Genomic DNA, 11,324 nt, shown 5'->3' with positions numbered 1-11,324 from the left:
AGGCCACTACTTGAGTGATTGTCCCATCAGACACCTTCTCAAACCCCTTGTGAGTTGGGGCACCCAAGACAGCACTGTTTAATGGTCTTCTCCACATAAATGTAACCAGGAGGTTTGGTAAAATGCATTAAATGTGGTGGCAGCCACCATCCCTTCAATCATGTCAGGGCTAACCTCCTTCCCAAAACTCTTTCTCTACAAAATGACCTCCTCTAATAATGTGCCACTAACGTGGCCTTATTGTCCGAGCGTGTGACCTCCTCAGCGCGATGGTGGCCTCCTCGACCATGGGTATGACACGTGGCACAAATTCCTTTTTAAATTCTTGTACCCCACACCTTACATGTGAAGTTTAATGATCTCTAGTTTTTTACTATATAAGAGTTTGTGAAAATATATAATAATTACCTATTAAGTTATTCATAATAAAATTACATATTATGTTAACTTATATCTAAATTTAGTAAATTATATTAAAAGTTTTTTCATACAAGTCTCGGTTGCATAAGGTAGACAACCTCTCCTTATTTTCTCCCCTATTTCAATATCCACTTGTCATGCGATGCATTCTATTATTATAATAATTTTTTTGGTAGAAAAAAGAAATTCATACATCACAAAATTATTGGTTTGATTAGCACCCATCCTTGCCAAGCCATAAACACAGATGTTTGTTTCGCAAATGTAATGACTAATTCGAATATGGGGGGAAGCTTGGAAATCAACAACCTACAATCATCCACAATGGAAGGGACAGCATTATTAGAGAAATTTAGAATTAGCTAACAAGTCAACAATAGTCAATAGCTTTGGCATCTAACTCTATTTCTAAGGCTGTTAACTAGAGATTTGGGTATTTAAAAATGATTCATGTTTCCATACCAGACAATCCGATAAGAACTGTAGTGTAGGCCGCCAAATCCGACAATCCCATGTCATTCTTATGATCCTATCCTATCCAATTCCAACTTACAGCCAACAAATCCCTTCAAAACTAACGTCAGCTTCTGCTGTTCTTAATGATAGTGTTGGGTGACAAGGAATTTTATAGTCTCTAATGCACTGAAAAAAGTAGGTCGGTAAACAAGCTGAGTTTTGTCGAGTAGTACATGTTCAAACTTGGCTCGACTTCATGACAAGCCTAAAAATAGTGTTTAAGTTTGAGCTCATGGGAAAGCCAACAAGCTTGAGCTTTGCTTGATTAATTAGTCAAGGCAAGCTCAAACTCAATATCAAGCTCAAACTCAAGCTCAGATCAAGCTTTTAAGCTTGAGATCTAAAAAAATTACATTATCAAATGTTTAAATCTCTAAAATTAAGAAGAAGAAAAAAATAGTATACTCATTTTATCATGCATCTAGTCCTACTTATAATTAGTCATTATTCAAATTAAAAATTTACATAATTAAATTTATTCATTCATCATTCCTTGCCTACAGCTTCAAAAATTGTTTAAGATACAATTTTTACATTCATGTTAAATGGTGAAGAATTATAAAAATACTTGTTTGTAACTATTATGAATGAGAAAATAGTAACATATTTCATAACTTTACTTTAGATGATTGATAGGAAAGGATTATACGTGACCCACTTGATTAATTTATTTGTTTTTAAATGTAACTATGGTCTAAAGTGGTTCTTAGTCAGTTTAGAGGGATAGAAAAAATTAAGGTAATAGGTAATAATCTCATGTTAACCATGTCTTTATTAAAATATGTGTAATGAGTATATTTAACTAACGCATTATACGTGCAAGTTAAATTTGAGCTTTTATAAGAGATGAAATAAGTTATCTAACAATACATCTAAATGAAAAAGCTTATGAGTGACAAAGGTGCAAGTTTTAACATCACAATATCAAAAGAAGAATAAAGTGATAGCAAGAATGGTCAAGTTGACACAAGATGTACATGAAAACCCTAAGAAAGGGATGAAAAACCTCGGTTTGAGCAAGAATTTCAATTTTTGTATTATATGTAAAGAAGAGGTAACTCTTGTATAATAAGAGTGTTTTTCCTTAAAAGAGAGACCTTGTTTTCTATCTTCATATCTTATCTACTTTCAACTCTCTTCTCCAAAGATCTACTTTGGTTCTTACCCTAAAAGTCTAGCGGCACGTTTCTCTTATAATCTGAGGAATATGGCTGAGTACAAAGACAGACGTCAAGTCATCATTTCCTATTTTTGGACATTTCCATAACTGGGGTACTATTTGGTGACTAGAGAAAAGAGAAAACTCCAACATGGCATTGTGGCATGAGGGTAGGTGACTTTGCCACTACTTGGGGAACAACTCTTGAGCAACGAGAAGAACGTCAGAAGTACTGTAGGTGATACACGTGTCTCTGAAGTAGTCCAACATGCACTCATCCAATAAGGAGTGTTTTTATAGTTGCTGACCTTAGAAAGTCACTATCTCCCTTTTGTGAGTGTTTGAGTACCATGTTAGATGCATATCTTACTTTCTTCCCAAGGTAGTCACGCCTTTGGCACAGGTTGAGGATAGAACTTTGTAGCCAACATTTCCTCTTCCTTTGCTCACAGTCACTCCACGTGTAAGGTCCAGATCCAGCCACATCAACATTCTCCCATGCCTTGACTAGTGTACTGTACACATATATAAACTTATAAATGAGTCTATACTTAAATTGTTTTGTATCAAGTCTAATAGCTCACGAACTTATTTGTGAATAAATTTTTTTGCTTGGGCTCGACTTGTTTATTAAACGAGGCTAAAACTAAGACTCAAACTTAGCTTATTTATAAACAAAAATGAATGAGTTTTTTATCAAGCCGAGACCAAGTTATTCATGATCGGCTTGGTTCATTTACAACCCTATAAAAAGGGACACCAATCTATTGGCTCAACAATTTGCTTCTCCAATTCAGACAAGTTAGCAATTTAATCCAATCAATTCAAAATCAATTAACCTACATCAAATTGGTCACCCCTACTACAATGAGAAGGAATGCAACCTTTTTTTTATTTATTTATATATATATATATATATATATATTTTAACTTGATTAATAATATCTCTTCAAAGCTGTTTGGCAAGGGCAAGCAGCAAGCTACTCCACTTCAGCTAAATAATCATCATTTTTAGCTGGGGTTCCTACTCTGCAAAAAGCAAGCACAGCAGATTTATTAGTATCAGTTACACATTAAAAAAGAAATTTCACAATCAAAGAATCATAAAGGACTCGAAATGATTGAAAAATCTGAATATTATGAGGACAGTATCAATAATAAGTTGAGGAAACATAAAGGATAATTTTTGAAGGGAAGGAGGCTAATTAGATAGGAGAGCAAGGAAAAGAGGCTTATGTTGCCATTCTTAAATTGGTAATGACAGAGAAGCAGGATTCATCGTCATTCTGAAAAGGTATGCTCAACATAGCCCATTCTTGCCCAAAGCAAATTGAGGCCTGGCTTGAACTTCTCTAGCACCAGTCATGGGTTTTCTCAGCTGAATCAACCAGCCCAAGCGAGCCAGTCCTAAGCTCAGAGCTCGATTATTCCTATCTCAATTTCCTCTCTATAAACTATGCAACTAACTGTTGCATTTCAACCATTCCATTTAAGAGAACTCACAACCACAAAAGGAAATCTCCTTTCTCCAGGATTGGCTCCATGTAATACCCATTCTGGCAGGAATGCAAATTGGTTTCTCCAAGAAGCCAATGTCTTAGACCAACGTATTGCATCATGAAGTTAGACCATTCCAAAAAATTACTCAGCGATTCTCAGCCTCAATCATCATCCACATCTTCTCTGACAAGCATCACCCCATAAGCATATACACATCAAGAATGCCCTTAAGTTTTATCATTCTGGCCGTTCCCCACCAAAGCTTTTTAAATATATTTATTTCAAAAAGAAAGAAGCTTAACAATTAGTTACCCCTCCTTCAGCATCAAAATAGCCATATGCACAGCTTCATCAAGCTCCATATCATCTGTGTACGGTGTACTATAATGGAAAGGGGAACACAGTCAACTTCATATTCAAGTGACAGAAGAATTGGCAAAACCTAACAAAAAAAAAATTGGGGGTAAAGAGTGGGGTGGGAGTGGATTTGACAGATAATAAAGTTAAGTGAAAATATCGTACATCTGTTATTGCAAAACACATAAATATATCAATGCAAGTCGATATTTTAACTCTATGAAGGATCAATAAGAAAATGGTATAGGACATGCAACGTTTATCTTCTGGAAAACCATGTTGCTAGATGAATGTACTCGGTCCAGCATGCATATAAGGCTAAATGCTCCTAGAACCAGATCATGTAATTGCATCATAAAAAGTCATAAACTGAGTGCATGTGAAAGGATTACATTCTTTGATCTCAACTTATTGTTAATATTAACAACATAAAAAATTTAGAATAAGGAAGCAACAGCTCTTAAACCAGTTTGAAATGTAAGTGGCAACAAAATTCTAAATCAAATACCTCTTCTCTAGGAATATTTTTGCATTTGAAACATTCTTCCCCATTGCCAAGGCCTTTCATGACAAATAGGAATCCACCTACAGAAAAATATATAATAACAATCAACAATTGTAGAATTAACTTATATGCCAAAGTACTAGAGGAAAGAATATAATTTTACTTTCATCAAATAATTATACTCTCTTTCTATGCTACAACCTGAGTGGAAATTTCACAGTTACAGCTGGCCAAAATGCTTAAATTGATTAAAATTTGAATTTTTGATTGAATCAAATTAGTTTACTTATTAAAAATCCCCCTAAAAAGATTTTGCTAAACGGTAAACTCTCACAATCCAGCTATGATCAAATTGTAACTCAGCCAGCCATATGACAAGGCATCTGTAGAGAGCTAATATTGTATAAGTGGTACTAATGGCTTGTACTCTTCTAAAAGAGTCTAGAATACTCTAGTGGTGAGGTGTCTCCACCAACTGCCAAGAATATTCTTATCCATTTGTAACAAACTCTCCTATATAAGTGAATAATAAAGGCTGAAGGCTGTACAATTTTCCTTAGCTCCTCTTTATGAATACCCTTCTAAAGATTCTTCACTAACAGCATCAAACTAATCTCTTAAAGAGTAAATTATATTGCAATTGAGACAAGGCAAAGACAAAAGAATTTTATAAATTTAGTGCAAAAGAAGGTTTCTGTATGCCAACAAGTTCAGAGGCGCAGCCTATTAGGTGGTCTAGACATAAATTGCAGCCAGTTAGTAACTATAATTTAAAGCATATCAGGGAAACATTACCTGGTATAATTGTGGCCCATAGTCATCAAATCCAGTAACCAGCAGAAATACTCCAAAGGGCCTTACACCACTGTCATTACCTCATTGCATGTAATGTGATCTAAAGCAAATCCAACACCTCTAGTCGTTAATTCTTTATATCCAATCTTGCAATGTAGAAGATTCAGAAACGTTGTCTCATTAAGGTAGCATAAAAAGCAAGGAGCTGCTTACAAAGGACCAAGTTGGGCTTTTGTGACGTTGACATGAAGTAGCTTAGAGTTCTGAGTGTATAAACTTTCTTTTCTTACAAACTGCATGTGGATGGAGAAATCCATTTTAAATGTGCATGTAGCCATGTACATTCCCTTTGGTCTCCCTCTTAAGTTGTAAATACCATGCCACAATTCAGCTAGACTGTTATTGCATAAGTTATTACTCTTTCCACTAGGATAGTCCACAAAAGCCCAAAATACAAACATCTTCAGGATGCTGATCCCTTCAAGTTCAGGATCACTCCGATAAGCTGCATGATGGAGCACTACATCCTACAATAGCTCAAGAGATCAAAAGCTTGGCCTCTTGAGGGTGTTAATTACCACCATCTTTCCTCTTAATCAGTCATGAGAAGCATAAAAGTGTCAGGCACATAACCAACCCCTTTGATCTGCAGAATTAAATTGTCCAAAACTGAATAAATAAGATTGGCCTTGCTGTGAGCTCTATCCCTTGCAATAAATGAATGAACGTCTTTATTCAGTTCGATCCAACTGCTTCCGGGTTCTTTCACCACCCCATTAAAGTCCATTCTTTTCCTCAGCCTTTTGACATCTTCCCACATACCTTTAGATGCAAAAATGTTAGAAAGTAAAATATATGATCCACTATCTGTTGGATCAACTGAAATTGCCATCTCTGCTGCATATCTCCCGATATCAACATTACCAGCAACTCTACATGCACTGAGCAAGCTCCTCCATACTACTGCTGCTGGTTTTATTGGCATTTTATCAATAAATTCCCTTGCCTCAGTGAGTCTACCTGCTCGACCCAAGAGAGAAACTATGCAAGTATAATGATCTGTTCCCGGTTCAATTCCAAAATGCGCCATTGATTCAAAGTGATGAAGCCCATCTTCTACAAGCCCTGCATGGCTACATGCTGAGAGCACACCCACAAATGTGACATAATTGGGTTTTACTCCCTCATCTATCATCCCTTTAAACATCTGAAGAGCGTCTTCTGCTTCCCCATGCTGTGCATATGTTGAGATCATGGAATTCCAACACACAACGTCTCTCCAAAATGTGGAAGTAAACGTTTTGTGGGCCTCTTTTATACATCCACACTTAGCATACATATCCACGAGGGAATTTGTGACAAAAGGGTCAGAGTCTACTCCCAACTTTATGACTTGGTTATGTAACTGTTGACCATGCTGGAGACTTGCTAGGTTACTGGCTGCAGTGATCAATGCAGCAAAAGTGAATTCATTAGGTGTTTTCTTTGACAACTGTAATTCTGAGTAGAGTTTGAGAGCCTCTTCATTTTCCAACTGTTGAGTATATCCAAAAAACATTGCATTCCATACTACAATATCTTTTTCATTTATCTCATTAAATACAAGCCTAGCATCCCTTACACAAGAACACTTGGAATAAACATCTATCAGAGCACTGCCAGCAAATACATCCAGGGAGACCCCATACTTGATGATCAGGCTGTGAATTTGCTTACTCAGTTCTAACGTCAATAGTGCAGCCGATGCACCAAGAAGGCTTACAAACGTCAAGAGGCTTGGTGGTAACAATCTAAGCCTCATCTCGCGGAAAAGATCCAATGCTTCATGCAACTTCTCTTCGCTTGAGTATCCTTCTATCATAGCATTGTAAGATACCACGTTATGATCAGCCATACCTTCAAAAACTCTTCTTGCATCAGTCAATGAATTGCATTTTGCATACATATCAATCAAACCATTTTTCACAAAATTATCATACTCAAGGTTTGCCTTAATAGTGTAACCATGCACTTGTCTCCCATGTTCTAAAGCCTCAAGTGAACCACACGAAGTGAGAACACTAGTACAAGCAAATCCATCAGGCTTCCAACCCAATCTGGCCATTTCAGCAAACAGCTTCATGGCCTCCAAATTGAATGAATTTTTCATGTACCCTGCAATCATTGTGGTCCAGGCTATCATATTCTTGACCACCATCTGATCAAATAAATTTCGTGCTGTATACACTAAGCCACACTTTGCATAGAAATCTATAAGCACATTAGTTACCGAAACATCCATCTCCGCTCCCCTCCTCAACACATAAGCATGAATTTGCTTCCCTCCATCAAGAAACTCAAGCATTGAACACGCACTCAAAACACTTGAGAGCACATATTTATCAGGAACAACATAAGTTTCTCTCATTTGTTCAAACAACTGCAAAGATACTTCACCTCTTCCACTTTTCGTGTACCCCGTTATGATTGTAGTCCAAGTAACCGCAGTCTTCTCTGCCAAAACATCAAAAACCAATCTTGCTTCATCCAAATCACCATTCTTTGCATAAAAATCAATCAAAGAGGTACCCACATAGACATCTTGTTCAAAACCAGTCTTAACAACAAAACCATGCAGCTGGGCACCTTCATAAACTCCACCCAATTGCGAACAGGCCCGAAAAACGCTAGCTAAAATATATTCATTGGGATTCTCATCACAACTAGTGAGGAATTGGGTAAACACAATGAATGCCTGTTGATTAAAACCATGTCGGGTATACATAGATACCAATGAAGACCAAGAAATCAAATTCCTTTGAGACATTACATCGAACAACAAGCGTGCATCACGTAGACGACTACATTTAGAATAGGAGTGGAGGAGAATGTTGGCAAGAAAGACTTGGTTATGAAAGCCAGAGACGACAAGTTGAGCGTGAAGTGACTGGTAATACAAAATGGGGTTGTGTGAGTGTGATGGGGGTATTGGCAATTGCAAAAAGTGGGCAAATTGGTGGCTTTTGGCTCGGCGTGGAAGAGGTTGCAGAAGATGAGGTGGTGGTGATAAGGTGGTGGAAGAGTGGAAGTGGAAAGCATGATGCTTGTGAGAGCAATGTCTTAATGTTAGGTGGTAGTGCTGGTATGTAAATTGCCAATGCTTTCTCATACTCATACTCATACTCTCTCTATATAAAGCATAAACTACTGCTTTCTTTCTTTTGTTTCTTTTTGTCTTTGCCAGAAAGAGAGTCAGAGAGGTACCCAAGATTAAGAAGAAAGACTACTAGAATTTGCAGACATGGGTCCAGCCCAATCAACTCTTGGACCACAAGGTCTCATGATCTCTAGGAAGAGATTGGGCTAATTGGCTTCTTAAAAAATAGGAGTCCAAAAAAAATAAGCCAAGGCAAGGCTGGGCCTGTGAGAAGTAGTTGTTCTCAATTTTATCATTTTATGATGATTCCATTCCATATCAAAGCAAAACAGTACCAAAGTGTTTGATGTGAATGGTGATGGTGTCATTTCTTCACGTGTTGTCAAGGCTGGGGCTGTGGGAATGGGATGAGAGTAGTGGCCTGTAGGGATTGCTGAGTTATGATTCACGTCTATTTATTACACCGACTTGGAAAATATCATTGGTACAATTTGTACCTTTAATCTTTACTTTCTAGTTTTTTGTTCTTTTTTTTTTAACAAGACAGAAAACGACACTAATGAATTATCCATTACATAATAGTCTCAAATAGCAGATGGGGATAAGAAAAAAAACTACAAAATTAGGGGAAAGAGTTCGCCCCAAATTAGCCAGCGCATCAGCACTCCTAGTTATTGGGTTCCCTGTAAGCGTGTTGAAATGTGAGAGTTAAGGAATCCTCCGCAAAAGAGACCTACAATCATCCACCAAAGGAAGCAAGCATGGATGAACATTAGTAGAGCTATTAAGGATTGAAACAACTATCAAAGCATCTAGTTCAATAATAACATGAGTTAGACCGAGAGCAACCACTAATTCTAAACCATCCCCAAGAACCCATAGTTCTACCGAAACACTAGAATTGATCCCAATGTTACGAGCGAAAAGCTCCAATGAATCTTTAATGAGACCACCACTACTAGTCATACTCAAGTTTTTGACAGAAGATCTATCAGTTTTAAACAACAATTTTCAGTGCTTAAACAATATTACATGTATTTCTATACATTTTTCCACCAACACGCATTTTCATAAAATACAAACAACGTTGTTAGAACAATATTACCAAACGGTCCTTACTTTCTAGTTTCTACAACTTCATTATCGAGGACATTTAGATTCCTAATAGTTCCTTTTTCTTTTTGTCTTTTTAAGCATGTACCAAGGGATTATATTTATAACCCTTCCCCACTCTTTGCCCCAGTGGTCCTCCCTTTATGTTCTAGATTTTATTCTAAATCCTTTTAGAGGAGACGGTAGCTCTATCATCAAAAATAAAAAAAATAAAAATAAAAATAATCACTCTCCTCCTCAAATCAATACGATGTTGGATGAGCCTTCCAAAGTCTTAAGGCCAATTATCAGCCGCATATAAGGCTGTAAGATATGATATCAATTGAAAAATAATGTTTAGACCCCAAACCCTTATGCAACATTAATTTATTTATTTAACAAATTAAGGCCATTTCAAACATATAATCCAGCCTAGAATTTCAACCACAATAATCAATCACTTAAGAGCCTGTTTGGATCATGCTGATTTTGAGTGATATCACTCAGTTTTCATCATTTAGTTTCCGAAACGCATGGGTCCTACAAAAATCTTGTGTTTGGCTTGGTTTTGAGTACTTGTTTCCATCACTCAAAACTCAAAAATTTGAGTTTGAGTGATGGAATTTGGAAACAACATTTGAGTGTTTTCAAAAACTGAGAACTGATTTTCAATGGGTGGGATCCACAATTTTGGCAAAAAGTTGAGTTATTAGAATGAGATATGTGACTGAGTTTTTAAATCAAACAAGTGTTTTACAGTTTTTGAGTGAAAGTGAGGTTTGAGTTAAGAATTATTAGTTTTGGGTTTGAGATATGAGTTTTGAAAACTGAGTTATTTCTAAACCAAACAAGCCCTAAATCTAAAACAATAATAATGAAAGCTATAAATAGGCACACAAATTTCATAATGAAGTGAAAAACCAATGAAGAACATCTTCAAAAGAAAACCACTCCAAGGATCCAATCGTATACTAAATCACTGTAAGTTTTGAGAATCTACTATTGCCTTCAATGTTAGTTTAGTGTTTGTCACAATTTTTGTTTGAGTGAGCATCTATTAAGATTTAAGGAAATTCTCAGTGACACAATTTTGTTAATTTCAAATAGTCATATCTCTCATTTTTCAAATTCAAATTAGGTCTAATTTGATTTAGACAAAGGATCATATTCACTCATCATATTTGAGCAAATCAAAACTTTATGATCTTTAATCCCCTCTTAATCATACCCAACTATAACACTATTCAAATTATTCAACCCAAATACATCCATAAAAGCCTAACAAAATTGATTCAAAAGAGCAAGGACTTTAGTTGATCAATATTACCTTATTTGAACTCTAATCTACAAATTACTTCAAATTTAATTCAAACTCTAGCTTAAGAGTAGGCAACAGCCACTTAAAAAGACTAAAACTAATCATACCGAGTCAATAGAAGTTAATAATATGTAACATCATAGAACCTTTATTTCCTTTGCATAATTGGCAATACTTGTTGTCTTCTTTATCAAGGGTAGGTCCATTAATTTGATGTTCCATGAATATGAAGATAGCTAGCATATGGATAGCTAGGGAGATCAGAAATTCAGAATGAGAGAGCTCCATGGCACCATAACAAAATAACTCCTACCTGAAGTTTGGTGTTCCATGAATTGGAAGACAATTGTTGTCTTCTTTATCAAGGTGGGTCCATTAAGTTTTATCTCTAGTGGAGGAAGCAGCCAAATCCAGGTTCCCAAGTCCCAAGAGTGGAGAACCGGATATGCCTATATGTACTCAACTTTATTGACTGTCACGCATAGATGCTTAGGACATTTCAATATAAGTCCAAACTCCAAAGGCA

At 36.3% G+C, this 11,324-nt stretch overlaps 1 protein-coding gene across 7 annotated transcripts; it reads right to left on the bottom strand.

The window, feature by feature from the left end:
- Positions 1-3,019: 3,019 nt before the first annotated feature.
- Positions 3,020-8,738, bottom strand: LOC115969175 (pentatricopeptide repeat-containing protein At4g39530). Of its 7 annotated transcripts, none has more exons than XM_031088761.1 (4): positions 5,253-8,738; positions 4,461-4,537; positions 3,908-4,037; positions 3,020-3,124 (listed from the first exon to the last, which is right to left on the bottom strand). In XM_031088761.1, exon 1 carries the CDS (start codon positions 8,410-8,412, stop codon positions 5,845-5,847), a length of 2,568 nt encoding a protein of 855 aa, XP_030944621.1. In that variant the 5' UTR covers positions 8,413-8,738; the 3' UTR covers positions 3,020-3,124; positions 3,908-4,037; positions 4,461-4,537; positions 5,253-5,844. The 7 variants fall into 7 exon arrangements, with proteins under 7 accessions (XP_030944621.1, XP_030944620.1, XP_030944619.1 ...); XM_031088760.1 differs by having other exon boundaries at positions 3,908-3,976; XM_031088759.1 differs by having other exon boundaries at positions 3,020-3,976.
- Between the last annotated feature and the right edge of the window lie 2,586 nt (positions 8,739-11,324).

The sequence above is a fragment of the Quercus lobata genome, chromosome 11, assembly GCF_001633185.2.
Source record: "Quercus lobata isolate SW786 chromosome 11, ValleyOak3.0 Primary Assembly, whole genome shotgun sequence".
In the NCBI taxonomy this organism is placed as follows: Eukaryota; Viridiplantae; Streptophyta; class Magnoliopsida; order Fagales; family Fagaceae; genus Quercus; species Quercus lobata.
The sequence above is the reverse complement of the archived record's forward strand: the minus strand, read 5'-3'. Positions and strand labels throughout refer to the sequence as shown.